The sequence below is a fragment of the Grus americana genome, chromosome 2, assembly GCF_028858705.1.
Source record: "Grus americana isolate bGruAme1 chromosome 2, bGruAme1.mat, whole genome shotgun sequence".
NCBI classification, from domain to species: Eukaryota; Metazoa; Chordata; class Aves; order Gruiformes; family Gruidae; genus Grus; species Grus americana.
Window position 1 is genome coordinate 41471867 of NC_072853.1, and position 15573 is coordinate 41487439.

A 15573-nucleotide genomic window follows, 5' to 3' on the forward strand; every position below is an offset into this window, starting at 1 on the left:
AACAGACAAACATTCAGATTTAATATGGCACAGGTAGTGGCACAAGTTGTCCTGGGAGTATAAATGAGCAGACGACTAATAACAGAAACCCATTCCGCCTACCAAAGACTGTCTGTGATGCCTGCATGGTGACACAGATGGGTGACGCCTGTGAAGAAGGAAGCACACTGTGGGTATCTTCATAGATAACCCTTAAGACCCCCTGGGTTTTTCCTCCCAAAATTTTGGTTAAATTAATTGATTGAAGCATAGTTTATCATATTATGAAAAATTGTTGTTCTCTGACTTACCTTGACCACTTAGACAAGAAACAAAGAACTGTCAACCACTTCCACAGCGTCTGTCAGAAAAGTTCGTAAGAGCTCTCAACTAGTGGAAAACTAAGCAAAAATCATTGGAAGACCTAGTGGTGGTAATAGAAATAATGCCTTCTATGCCTTGACAGGAATTTGCCCAGGGTAGTGAGATATGTAATCTCCACTTGCTTCAGCAAGTAAGCCCTGTGTATTTCTCCTTACGTTTTAATGTTTTCATCTCCAGTGTATAATCCCTGGTGTTTCTTGCATATACTTAGACCTGTTGTATTTATTTCAGTCTGTTAAGGCAACTTGTCTTTCTTCTTTCATTTAATGATAACATTTATTGTAAATGAATTTAAATAGGGAGGGACAATATGGAGTTTTATGGCTTTTCCGAGAGATGTTGCATCACAGTTCTTAATTATAATAAGAAAAATAATGTGGGAATTATTTTGCTAACAGCACATTCCTTTTGAAACTGCCTGCCTAATGCTTCTTAGAAAATGCTTCTTAGAAAAAAATCTTCATAAAGCCAACTGCTGGAACATTAGTTAAGAGTCCTGCAATTTGACTCTTTCTGTATCTTGTATGTGTTAACCAGCTTGTATCAAAAAGACAGATAATTAGGGATTTTTTAATGCTATATGCTATATCCCATGAGAGATGAAGGATTCTGTCTGAATGCTGTGTCAGATAAGAATATCTGTATTTTGTGGACTTTGGGGCACAGTATTTCATGAAAGATGAAGGTTATTGGACATAGTCCAGAGGACAGCAGGAAGAATGATCAGAGGTGTAGAAAACACAGCATATGATAAAAGCCTTTCGATCTTCAGGTTTAGTTGTTTAGTCTAAAGAAGAAAAAACTGAAAGGAAATTCATAATAGCCTTCTAGTGTGTACAACTTTTCTGTAAAGAAGGAGAAAAACATTCCTCATGTCCACTGGGAGTAGAGCAAAAAGTAGTAGGTTTAAATTACAACAAAGGAGATTTAGGTGAGACATTACGGAAAAAAGCCCTTTCCACTGTAAGGATAGTTAAGCACACGAATTGCCTAGGGAGGTTATGAAGAGGTTAGACAAACATCTGTCAGAAATGATTTAGGTATAGCTAATCCTGCTGTGAGATAAAGTGTTGGACTAAATAACCTTTGGAGGTCCCTTCTAGCACTATTTTCTGTGATTAGGATACTGTACTCACATTGTCCTGCAGTAAGATGTTTCTGTGCAGGGATGATATCACTGAATTCTGCATTGCATGCTTTGCTTTGTTTTTGCTTTAAGCTGATGGGGAGAATGATGGCCTGATGTTTAAAGCACTTTATTCTTGCTACCTTAGGAGCTTTGAGCAGGGCATTAGGAGCTTGTTTTCAGGCAGACAACCCTGTTCTGGTTTTGTGCTAAACATGTGCCTATTAGAAGTGTTATCAGTACACATCTCAGAATTAGCAGCTTTTACTATGTCTTTTAACTTGCAGTCAAACACTTATATGAGTGGATGCTCAGTTTCTGCTTATAAGTGAAATGCAAACAGAAAAAGAAAAAAAAATAGCCATGAAAAGAAATGTATCATAGCTTCCCTGTTAGTAAAACCAAAATAAAACCAGGCATGTTCTAAAGCTGAATATAACACAAATTGTGAAACATCCTGGAACTGACAGATGGAGAATGATATTAAAGTGCCAGATATTATCATTATTACCTCATCAGAGAGACCATTGAAGGCGTCAGTTTAAGACTGTCCTTATCCTCTGTAACACTGAAACTCTTTAACTTTGTTCTTCCATTTGGCGTTCTGCCACTCGGCAGGATTTGTATTCAGCTTTGCATTCGGCAAGAGTGTGTTCGCAATATTGCTTCTGCATACTGAATATGGCTCCAGCACAGCTACACATTGGCGGGTTTTGTAAAACTCCATCTGGAGGGACAAGGAATGGGAAGCTTCTGATTTTGAAGTAGTTTATAAGAAATTGGTCATACTCTGCATGTAATGTTGACAGAGAGTGTGTCTGATTAGTGCCACTGCTCTTGCAGAGACGAGGTCGTCACGGTGTTTGCTACAGGGGTGTACTGTCACAGCACTGCAGTGACCCAAGCGTGTGGTTTTCATGGTGGGACTGTTCTTGAGCCCAACAGGGAAGACGGGACAGTTCTTGGTTTGTTGGTCCTTTAGGACCCCGAAGATTCATCGTCACATGCTTTCCACAGTGTGATCTCATAACTTTTCACAGTTAGGTGGTTAGCTGCCTGTTCTTACTCAAGGAACGAGCAGTTTCCATTTTCTTAGACAATCTCACTTTTTTGTTAGGAAGGGGCAGGATTGGAGGAGGTAGGCTCTGCAGTGGGTGGCAGAGAGAGGCAAGACAGCAATCTCATCTGCAGATGCAAAGCCACGTGGATCCTCCTTGCTGAGGGCCGCAGCTCTCTGTGATGGACTTCAGCTGGCACCTTCCCAGGTCACACCTTTCTCTGCAGGCAGGTCCCTTAGGTGAGGCTTTCTGGCTTAGCATCTAGAAGGGAACATGTACTGTTAAACAAGCTGTCTCCATGCTGTTTACTCCTGGTTTTGTAAAGGTAGCCTGGTATTCATCTGATTTAAAAAGTCAGAAGACAAGCTGAATCCCTACAAAAAGAAAAACAGTGGTTTTTTTCTACTGCAGCACCTCATTTGCAGTCTTCAGAATTTCACTAGTGAAGAGTTCTTTTGCAAATATATATATACACACACACGTGTTTTGTATGGGGACATGTCCACTACCATCCAGTTGGTGTCACATTATATGAAAACACAGTGCATGCTCAGCACCGGAGCTAAAAGCGAATACAGACTGTTTAAAAATATATGTTGTTTAAAGCTGACAAACACAGAATGTTCTGCAGTATCAATCTGTTAATTTGAAGCTCATATGAAGAGATTTTAATAAAGGAGAGATTGTTTGAATAATAACAAGCGTATTATATTTTACTTGGGAAAAAGTAATTAATATTACAACCTTTGCCCTGCTTTCACTGAGGTAGATACTTTGCAAATTTATTCAAAATAAGGGTTGTTAGGAGTTTCAAATAGTGCTTGTTTCCATTCCAGAGTTCATAAAATCATTAGGATGCGCATTCTTATTAAAAAGCCATCTTGCCTTTCCAGCCTTTCCTGAGGGGGTTTATTCCCAGCCCCGACCCAGCACCGGGGGATGCTGTCCCACGAAAACCCAAGGCGTTTGCAAGCAGGGCAGCGTGGACTCAACCCCTGCAGGGTGGTGTGCTCAAACGGGGTGAAGAGAGAGCTTTTGGGAGAGTTTTGCTTCCCTCTCCCCAGCACACAAGGGACCGGGTGGGTTTTCATCACCTGCCCGCTCGCCCCGTGCGGCAGCTGGTGAGCCACACTGGCCGAGAGGGCCTGGGGTAGCCCACGCTCCCGCTCCAGCCCAACAGCTGGATCGGGAGTGAAATGGCCGAGCAGCAGTTACAGCTTCACGGGCACAACTGTTTTGATACGGGTTGTCTGCTAGAGGCAGAGATAATGATAGCTTTCAAGGCTAATATGTTTGGTGAGGAGGGGAGCTGGTACTGAAGGAAAGGGAACAAGAAGTCAGTAGCAATCTTTAAAAATATAAATGTCTGCCAGGATTCAAATTTCAGCCTTCAAATAATTTCATACACTGCGCTGTTTGCTCCTCTCCTCCGGTGCTTTAGTAGTCATTAAATGAACTTGAACATGTTTGTATTGATAACCCTTTTTTACAAAAAGCTATTAATTTCTAAAGCGATATAAATACAGGTATAATTGTGATGTCACATTGTCAGAAGCCATTTCAACTACTTTTTCAGAGACACATGTACATGTAAAGCGGTAAGTATGCCATAACTAATGGTATTATTAGCTTGATTTACTGCCAACCAGTCAGCTTTACAAAAATCAATCCCCAAGCTCATAAAGTATCTCCCTAAAATTGGTAATTTTTTACAGTATCAATAATAAGAGAAAAGGTGAAGTTAAAAGTTTGTCTTTTCTTTTTCTGTGTGTTACTGGTTGAAAGGTATCTTACAGATTGCTGTGATATATAGGAGCGTGTGTATGAGAGAGAGATAGGTTATAGAAGTCAAGAGCTATAAAAAGTTTTTAAAGAAATAAAAATCTGAGTGATCTTTAGACAATTCAGATGACATGTCGAACAAAGACTGTCAGTAGAATAAATGTGGTTATGTTAATATATTGAACCATTAACACATGTCCTTATCGTAATGGAACTTACACAATGGTAGTTCCTGTCAGATTCCACTCGATACGTATGGCATGTTTGTCTGATGCACGGAAAGACAACTTTATCTATTTCATTTCAGCTCTGAATTGACACGTCAATTTTAAATCACCCACAGAACACCTTAGCTTAAATCTGAGCTTCTCCCTGATACTCTCTGCTATTTGTCATGTTTCTGTATGAGTATACTGAAAAGATGTTACAAGCAATCCACTGTAGTATGTGTGTATAGTACATCTGACCTCTGGACAAGAAAGGAGTTTCATCCTCCAGTGCTTTTAATTCTTATCCTTGCAGAGACTGAATTTGTTGCTTGCATTAAAATAGTATGTCTCGTTAATGCTAAGAAGCGGTGACCCACATAGCACAATGGATTCATTTGTCAATCCAGCGACTTCCGAGCTTTCTGTTCATATATGTCTTAGCAGCAAATCAACTCAGAAATCATTTAATCAGTCTATCAATGCATCCTTCTTGTCAGTCGTCTGAATCCTGAAAATTGCAGTATCTCATTGGGCAGCACCAGGAAAAATAGATTCGGACCTAATACTAGATATTCAAACTCTGAAAACTGCAGCTCCCAAATTCACAGCTCACACATACAAAACTGCTAAGAAGAAAAGTAGGATCTGGAAATTGTCTTGAATTTTGAGGAAATTTGTGTACTGATCTTGTTCTGAACTTCAGAGTGCAAACCTGTCCCTGTTTGTTAGCATTTCTGAAATACTCTGCACGCAGTTACAGAAAGCAGTGCCCTTTTGTTCCCCCTCTAAAGAAACAAGCTTTCATTACTTTTTGCTATTCCCACGGGCCGAGGCTACAGCCTGAGTAGTTTATAACAGTCAGTGTTATGCAAATGTCAATCATATCCTTACTCTGTTTATTTCCAGTATTTACATGTTGATTTAAGTACTTGCCATTTCTTTTAAGCCTTATATAGCCAATCAGGCCGACAGAGGTCTAAAGGAACAGAACACTTTATTAGCGATATACTTAATACAGTTTTTTTCCTCTTGTAGATGCAAGATTTACGGAATACAGAAGGAGCCCAGTATAGTTCCCATCCTCAGATGGCAACCATGAGGCCAAGGGTCCAACCTGCAGATATTAGGCAGCCAGGAATGATGCAGCACGGGCAGCTGACTACTATTAACCAGTCCCAGCTCAGTGCACAGCTTGGTTTGAATATGGGTGGAAACAATGTTCCTCACAACTCGCCCTCTCCACCTGGAAGCAAATCTGCAACTCCTTCACCATCCAGTTCAGTCCATGAAGATGAAGGAGAAGATAGCTCTAAGGTAGGCTTAGATGCTAGGATTACTATGTAAATGGTGGATATTTTTAGGACCTGCTAAATGAATCGTATGGCCACAGTTATTAAGGTGATATTTATATATTGTTGGGGGTTGACTGAAGTGAATAGAGGGTTATGAATACAGAACTTCTAGTTTCCAGTCAATTCTTCAGGCAGCTTGAGTAAATGACATCATTCCTCTTCGTGAGAGCAAACTGGAATCCTGTAAAACACTAAAAGGATAGCCATTCCTTTAGGACTTTAATATAAAGGTTGAGTTTTCTCACTTGCATAGAAGGGATGTTTGTTCCCAGTTAAAGATCAAGTTACTGCTATAAAAAGTATGAACAGTCTGTACAATATGCTAGTCTTTGCTACTTGGTCACAGGATGAGTAAACAGAACATCATAGCAACCAGAACAGAAAGATCCTCTACGAACTTTAAAAATCCTACCTTGAAAATCTTGAAGACCCATTATGCATTTATATTTGGGAGGTGCTGACACTCCAGCATGATATATTTAAGCTTCATTTTAGTGTCAGTACAGACGTGAAGATATAATAGTAATTTAAATAACAAACAAGACATTTATTTAAAGGATAAATGTCAATTTATATAGCAGGTTTTGCATGCAAAAACCTCCCAAACCTCCGCAAATCCTGAAATCTTCCCCCCAAATACATATGTATATTATCTTAATTTTGCAGACACAGAATCTGAGACACGAAAAGATTGGGACTTAGCACAAAGTCATCCCCTAAACCAGGCATAGAACATATTGAAATTGAGAACCTCTTTAGCTCTATTTTATGGTCATTACAAAATAGGAGTCCTCTTACAGCAGTCCTGTAGTGTAGTGAAGATGTTGTGCCATGGCCATATTTCGTGAGGAAAAGTTGCAGGCTTGCGAGGAATGTGAAAGAAAACATATTGTGAGTCACTGAGGAGGTATAATCCAGTCAAGAAATGTAAGTTTGATTTGTTTTCAAATTATATTGTTTTTCATGCCTCAAGCTATAAAATAATCATGTAATTGGAGACATATGTTTTACTACATTTTGAATAAATTCTGATTCAAAAGTTTTATTTCAGGACTTTCCCCTGATTTCACAAACTTTAGGTTTTAAGAATAACTGAATAATTCATACATTTTAAATAAGCACTTCCTTACTGAGGAAAACTTTGGAATACAGCTATGTAAAAATAATTCCAGGCAGCCTTTACTTCTTCAGAATAATTTATTTGCTACTACTGTTGCTTTGCTAATATTTTTACATATATTGGTGGGAGTGTGCAAGATGCTCTAAACTTCTGGATAAAACCTCCATTCAAATAATTAAGATATCCTTATTTCTATCAAATATTTCAGTTATTTAACCCATATTTAATCCATGTGCTTTTTCACTGCAACACTTCCTGCTAGCAAAAGTGTAGGGTTGTGGTTTTATACAAACAGTACTCAACTGAAGCTAATGTTTTCAATACTAAGCACTGCAGACCAAGTAAAATTTGGTCCTTTCTTTGTGGAAGCCAGTTTATATAGTGTTCAGCTTTTTAACAAGCCATGTTATTTTGGAAGTCTCTCTTTAAAATTCTCTCATGCTCAGTCTAAGCAGAAAAAGATGAGAAAACACACAATACACAACACAAAATTAGGAAAAATACTTCAGTATGCTGAAGTTGATACGTTACCTTAAAATTCTTTGATAATTATAATTTCTCTGCTAAAAGAAGTATTTTAAAGGATATTAAACTTGGTTAATAATGAGAGAGGGCTTAAATTAGTCTCTAACTAGAAGGGATCAAATGCAAGGTTACTGGGGGGGGCAGATTATGCCGTACCTGTCTTCTGTGGGATTTCTTAGGTCTTCCTGAAAACGCCTGAAATTGGCCACCATCGGAGACGGGCAGTTGGCTGGCATGCCTGATCTGATGCAATGGTTCTGCCGTAGTTCCCTCCTTAAAAGACAAGAGGGTTTGAATAATCAGCCTAAGAAGCCAGTGTGGTGGTGTAGTTTACGATTTAAACCCGTCCTCTGTGTATCTTTCTGTCACGCTGCTCTTCCTGGAAGCTGCCAATGAATGGATACGGGTACTTAGAATAAACCAGCTTTCTGTGGCGATCCTTTTCCCCAGCCTCAACAGTATTAAATTTTGTGAGAGCTGCTTTGGGGGCTTCTTCTCACTCCAAAAATCCTCCTCCCCGTGAAAGAAGGCACTGGATGGGGACAGCAAGAGATAGAGCGGTTGTTGTGTCTCTTGGGAGAGCCTCTTTTTCCTGAATATGATTTTGCTAAATTTGGAGTTTTCTCTTTGTTTTATAAACTGTCATGTAGATGTGCGATGCTACTTAACAGATCAGGGACAGAGCTCATTATTCAGTCCTTCAGTAGAAGTGCACATGTTGCGGTCATGTAATTGTTGCTGGAGCTCACCACATTTGAGCAGCTTCATGAAGTCAGTGAGATCTTCCTGCCACAAAGGCTGTGTAAAAAACAACTGAATTCAACGTATCGTTCATAGCAACAGTGACGTTCTCCCTATTTAACCAGCAGGAGAAGATGTTTGTCCATATACCAGCATTGATCAAAATGACAAAGTACATTCTCAAATGGAAAATCACCTCAGTGTCAGATGACCTCCCCTGGTTTATACCAGCTGAACGCCCAGCCTTATGTTTGAAAGAGAAGCCACTGGTCCTTTGACAGCAGATTTGGTAGAGAAATCCCTAACAGCTATACCTATGTCTATCCAGAGGAAAAAATACAGAAATCTCAGTGTCCTGTTCATGTTTTCATGAATTTATAGAAAGAGGATGACAGAAGGTATGAACGAATATGTACATTATATACATTTGGACTAGAAATATAATTGTATCCCTAGTGAACTGCTGATTTCCATGCACGGAGGAAACAACCATTTCAGCTTAATGTACATATTCCAAATGCCAGTAATAAGGAAACTTTACAAACTGATGTAATTGTTCGTGTACTGAGCTTCTTGGATGATCATTCCATGGTAAATATTCAAATTGTTGTAAGCCTTATCCAACATACACAGAAGTAATGGCAGCAGCTGCTAAATATTTTTTAGCAATACTCACTCTTATAAAGGCTCTTTCATATAGGCCTTCTGGACTTTAAACATCATATATTCCCTTGCCCAGAAAAGGGAAAGGAGCTGCATTAGAGGGCTCAGCTGCCCTACACGCTGTTGCTCTAAAAGCAAGACAGCTGAGGTTGCTTGACCATAAGATCAGTGACAACAGTAACGTCAGAGTATGTATATACAGTCAGAAAGCTGCTAGGTCCATGGAAATATGAAATGTAGTCTCGGACCAAGGATATTGTTTCTGCAAGTGATGTACATCCCTAAGTCTGCTTAATTCTTCTAAATCTAATATGTGGGACTATGGTTAGAAGAAGAAAAAAGGGAGAACTTAAAAATCAATAGTTGTAAGTAACTATAAAAACATTCTAAACAGTGGCCACTTACCACATGCTTTAGTCTGACCACCTCAGCGTTGGAATATTACATCTGTGTAATTCTTGCCATAATTCATACTGTTGGATCGTTAACCATGTATTCGGTTATTGCCAAGCATAATTGTGAGCTGCTGGAAGCATTGCTGGTTTGCAAATATGTATTTCTTCATAGATGGATAACCGGCTTTTCTTCCATGCTCATTTGAATATCACTTATGAGAGAATTTCAAATAATGTATTTTAGAGGGAAGATAGTGAGAGGACTGCAAGTACCAAGAATTAACTAACAGAAACACAATTACTAAAGAACTGCTGCAGCATATTCTCTTTATGCGGTAGAGGTTTTACAATATTTACTTTATATGATAAGAGTTATAAGTAGAATTCTATGTTGTCTGTTCAGCCTATTATGCAGATGGTGCTTGATTAAAATCTATTTTAAACTACAGCGATTACTGCAAGATAGTGTGCATAAAACAGCTCTCCTAGCTCCATTAAAGACTTTGGTACTATTGCAGTTTATTTTAAATATGCTTATAGACATTTTCCAGTTTCTCAAGGGACATTTAGATATCAACGATGTGCCTTACTTGATAGTTTTAAATCCTACACTGGATATTCTTGTGATCTATTATGTGTGCAACATGGTTAATGTACACTTTTTTAAAGTGAAAGATTATTGCTTTCTTGTGATAAATAAGTTAAATACATCACCATAATTAAGCAATAAGCCATGACAGGAGGTGGATTACCATGAGCTAACTACACCTCCAGGGATTTTGAGGCACAAGTCTATGCCTAGCAGAATATATATGGGTTTTATTTTATTTCCCATCTGTCTCTGCTTTGGTGGTTAGAAGTGGAGTCTATGAAGCTGATAGACTGATGGGAGCATAAGGTAGGCCATCATCTCAGCCATTTGCAAGGTTATTAGTACTGGAATTCTGGTATTCTTTTTATTTCGTTATTTTCATACAAGACAAACAGAATTTCCCCTGTGAGTACTCTCTTTTTAACAGTGGGGTTTTGAAGTCTCTTGATCATTCAGGTTGGAGAATAAGATTTTAGAGCTGTTGTCAGAACAGCTTACCAGAAGACTTCTTACACAAGTTTCTGCAGCATATCACCTAGTTTAAGGGTAGTTTAAGTAATGTGGTATCCTTAATATACAGACACCTTTAAATCTCATTGTTCCAAAAATAGTCTGAAAAGAGGAAAACTTTAGCAAATAATAGAGGTAAAATTTTAACTATAGTCCAAATTATCATCAAGCCTCCTTGCTCATGAAGTTTGCACAGAACTGTCTCAAGAGTTTAGACTTATATTGCCAAAATAACTAGAGAGCCCTAGTTAATTACCATTTAACTGGTAGTTTTGTGTTCCCTGTAGAAAGAGATAATAGCAAGAGGCTAAAAGTTGGGTAACTTAATAATGGGTAGCACAATGCTTCTGTTTTTCCATATTTTCCAAAATGCTGCCAATTGACTGTGTCCATTAACCTTGTATTAAAGTTGCATCTAGTGTAACATAATGCTCAGGAAATGAGCAACTTCATTTTCAAGTTGTGGTCATCACTTGGTTGCTGTGCTTGGTAAACCACAGAGGCCCAGGTTGTTCACTGTAGGCACCTGGGCCCTGTTGGACACCACACAGTGATGTATATAGAAAAATAAAGAAGATTTTTGCTCAAAATGAGATTTTCCAGCCATTTTCCTCATGCAGTTCTGCTGATTTGAACACCTGTGTTCTCCTGTGTCACTTGATATGCATTATTAAAAAATAATAATACAAGGATGTGATAAAAGTCATACCTACTAGATCCTTAGCCTAGAGCATACCTTTTATGCTCTTGATCTTCTCATACTTCAAAACACTTATGATGCACAGTACTCTGGCCATGCCAACAAGAGAAAAAAGCCTCTGAACCCTCTGGTGAGATTACATGTCATAGCTACAAGGTATGGTGAATTAAGTGATCATATCAAGAGAAGCTGCTTTGCCATGGAGCTCCAATCTGTTGAAGAATCAGATCCCTTTTTGTGCTTGTAAGTCATCTAAGAAAATAGAATGCTTTGGTGATCAGGGTCTCTGAGCTAGTGGCAAAGCATAGTTGCATTTAACAAATTTGCAGAAATGCTCACGCGCCTTTTTTTGCAGGTGGTACACAAATAATGCATATGCACTTCTCTTCATATACCATTGTTCTTTCACCCAAACCATCATGAATTTACTTTAACGTGAGCAAAGGAAAAAACTACGCAGCTAAATCCAGATCCTCTAAAGGGGTCCAAACTGTCTGTACTGGTAAAGATTTGTTTCTTCAGATTTTAATTAGAAGGTGTGCAGAGGAATGTCTCTAACTTGAATCATTTTATTCACAATCAAATTCTCTTCAAATTCCCTGGAAGGTGTACCACCAGTTGCAGTAGAAATTGATTTGAACTCTAGTCTGGGGTAGTTCTGGGAAAAGGTAGATATGACAGTGTTCTCGCTGACTTCAGGTGATTCCTGTGGTTGAAATGGTGATCAGGATATAATGAAACTAATTTCATTTGCATTTACTCATTATAAGCATGTTATAGCCATTAGCAATAATAGTTAGAAAAGGTGAAAAGATGACCAGAGGAACTATAAATGAGATTATAACAATTATATGAAAGTAAAATATAAAGTACTTTGAGGGGAAAAATTACATAATCTGAAATACTTATAATGAATTGTATACATGTGACATGGTGTCAACATTTGGATTATCAAAGATGGCAACTAAAATTCCATTTTTACATGCAAAATCCAAAATCTCTTTGTATCACAGAAGCTGTAATGATGGCTGGACTGAATTAAATTGGGTTTTTTAATAGTACTTTTCTAATTTTGTGTTACAGGTCAATGGTGGAGAGAAGAGACCTGCTTCAGATATGGGAAAGAAACCCAAAACTCCCAAAAAGAAGAAGAAGAAGGACCCAAATGAGCCACAGAAGCCTGTGTCTGCCTATGCATTATTCTTTCGAGACACTCAAGCAGCCATCAAGGGCCAAAACCCCAACGCTACTTTTGGTGAAGTCTCTAAAATTGTAGCTTCAATGTGGGACGGCTTAGGAGAAGAACAAAAACAGGTACAAAATGTGCTGTAGCTCAGAGGCTTTGTTTCATGGAAGTGTTATCAGGGTCATCTAAACACTGTAGGCAGCTTCTTTTGTTTGCTGGGATGAAACTTGAATACATGCCATCTCGGGAGTGATTTAAGAGACTAAGATAAGGAGAGTATCATTTTATTTCTTCTGTATGAAACCACTAAAAAAGATTTTTAGTTTTGGGGTGTGACACAAGCTTTAGGATTATATTTAGGATTTTTTTATGCTGAAGTTCATGGGCCTAAGATTTTATGATGGCATTGCCCTGTCTATGCCAGTGTGGTGTGGGAGGACTTTGCTGCCAAAAATCATGTCGCTACACTGGGACCTGGCACATAACTGAGCTCCCAGTTGCAAATGTTCCCGTGCTCCACGATGCAAGTAGGGCGCTGGGCTCACACCTTCTCCTGACCCATCTGACTTTTATGAAAGGAACTGCACGTGTGTCAACCTATGGTGGACTCTGGCAAGTTGACAGTGTTCTGGGGTGTCCTCTTGCACAGTATACATGTAGGCTGTGGAAATCACATCCCGTAGTTACTTCTGTTCTCCATGGAAAGGCCTTGGTTCTGCAACAAGGTCGGAAGAGCTGGATCTGAACCTTTGCAGAAATCCTTCCGAATCAGTCAGATCCTATGTAAAAGTGGGCAACTCTGGGTGAAGTTCACCGCCTGTATGAGTTTACGGTGGTGACAGTTGGCAAATGCCATCCATCCTCGCTGTAGCATACTATTGCTTTTCTGTTGTTATTGGTTGCATTTTTACTATCTGCCAACAGAATAAAGAAATGGGAACTTTAAGAAAGAAACAGGTATGGAGAGAAAGGATGTGCTGAGAGTTATATTGGCTGTAGGAGGCCTGGGTGGGGTTGATGTCAGCACAGAGAGACAAAAAATACTGAGACAAAACTGCATCTCATTCATTCACACTGCACATATAATTATTATACAACTATAGTTAATAAGGCTATGAATTAAAAGGAGAATATTGCTATGATTTTTTGGGAAATAAAATCATTTGGACTTGGAAAAAAAAGGTTTTCTTTTTTAACAGCTGGATGATGTAGGTAAATCTAGATCCCTGTTAAAGATAACAGTGTAATAAGAATCAAGATTTGGCACTCATTGACTAACTGGAAAAAAAAAAGCTAATTCTCTCTAGTATCCACTGTTGAATAAGGTCAGCATTTGGAAGATTTAGCTGAAGGAAAGGTAGCTTTCTGAACACAAGGGTCAGAGAATTCACTTGGCCTGGTACATTAGGGTTATTTGGTTGTGTTGTCTCTTCCTTCTGCCTTTTTCAATATGTCCAGCAAAGGCCAAGGTTACGTCCTTGATCTGACAGGTTGTTTAGACCTTCCCAGCAGTTCTCTCATAGTTGAACATTACCTTTTGGGACCATGATGATGACTGTTCACTTTTGACTCAGAAAAAATACTATGCTTTCAGTTAAGTTCACAAGCAAGTGGTTTTGATGCCATTCCTTCTTGTCCTGCCCAGAATCACTCCGCATGTTGATATCTGCACACCCAAACACATACCTCAGGAGTGCTCCAAGTAGTTAGATCTGTATCTTGGACCCACCTTGCTTGCCTGTGGGAATGTGGATCCAAATTTTCCTGAAATGGTAAAAGGCAGAGACCTGGGCTTCTCAAGAGTTTGTTACTAGTTCATCTTACATCTCTCTAGTGATGACACCAAGCAAGAACTTGTGCTTGGTTCTCTCCACCATTTTTCATAATGACCCTTAATTTGTGGCTGTTGCAGTGGTGCAGTTTTTCATTCCATAATATTTGCTCCGCTTACAAAGCAGAAAACTTGACTTCATTAATAATAGTCCAAAACCATATAATGGAGATAGATAAACCTAAAAGATTGTAAAATGCACATTTCATTTGAACTTGTCATGTTAGTAGTACCAGGAGAAAATTGAAGTCTTTCCACAGAATTCAGTTTAAGAAAAGTGCATAAACGCCTAAAATTTCCAGCTTTAACTTGGATTTCTTATTCGTGGTCGAAAGCATTAATTGAATAAGTCCTACACTGGAACAGCAGAACAAAATGTATTTTCCTTATCTCTGTTGTCCTTAATTTAACTTGGAACACAACAGAATGATGTGTTATGGAATCCACATGACACATCCATGAAAAAATGGCTGCAACTAGATTTTTAAGCCAATTATTCCAAGAGTTTGGGTTAGCATATCTTTGTTGCTCTTTGACTCATTTTGCCTATTCATTATCATCTATTAAGCACATTGTTAAAACTCCAGGCCCAGGCTCTTTCTAATCTAGCACTGTACAAAAAGAATAAAAGATAGTCGCTATTTAAAAAAATTGGCAATCCTATTTTCTAGAATAAATTTAAACTCATTCTTTATTCCATTAGGGATCTAATAGTACGAAGTAATGATTACAAGACATCTTAACTGACTAGATAGTCTATATTTTAAATGCCTAATTTTTCAGATCCAGAGCATTAGTAACTATTATGAAACCTATGTCTCTAGTAGGAAAATTGGACTCTAAAAATACAAATGATTAATGTAGCATTTGGAATTTGGCATTGAAGAAGCTTTGGAAATTAAAAAATAGTTAAATAAAGAAACAATAACATCATTAGAAGAATACTTTATTGATGAATTATACTTGCCGAAAAGGATTCAATTATCATAAAGCTTCTGGCATTTATGTTTTGGAAGCTAATGCTTATTCTGGAATTTAAATAGAATTATGTTTCCAAATTATGTTTCCTGAATTGGAACTCCTTTTACTATTTAAATAGTAAATATAAATGAATCAGAAAGTAGAACATAATGCAGCTATTGAGAAAGAAGAATAACCTCATGTTTTCATGCCGAAATGAAATCTTCTTTGTTTCTGTGACCTGAGCCAGCTTTTTCCGAAATGCATAGAATTCTTCTTGTTTATTCCTGAAGATTGACCACAGAATAAATAACGGTATTGAAACTGAGTACAGTGACAACCTAAGGGCAGTATATGTATGTCCAAGCCTTTGCAAAAAAAATTTGATAACCTGACATATTAGACTGTAGCTCGAAAGGGTTTTTGCAAGAACCACATATGTTTTTCAAACTGTGAAGAA

At 38.2% G+C, this 15573-nt stretch overlaps 1 protein-coding gene across 4 annotated transcripts in view; it reads left to right on the plus strand.

The window, feature by feature from the left end:
• Positions 1–15573, plus strand: part of TOX (thymocyte selection associated high mobility group box) — a 221726-nt gene that overhangs the window by 169018 nt on the left and 37135 nt on the right. For 3 of the 4 annotated variants that reach the window (XM_054818091.1, XM_054818090.1, XM_054818092.1), the window contains exons 4-5: positions 5574–5852; positions 12220–12450. In XM_054818091.1, coding sequence (XP_054674066.1) covers positions 5574–5852; positions 12220–12450 — 510 coding nt within the window. The remainder of the gene's footprint in view (positions 1–5573; positions 5853–12219; positions 12451–15573) is intronic. The other variant, XM_054818093.1, reaches the window with a different exon arrangement.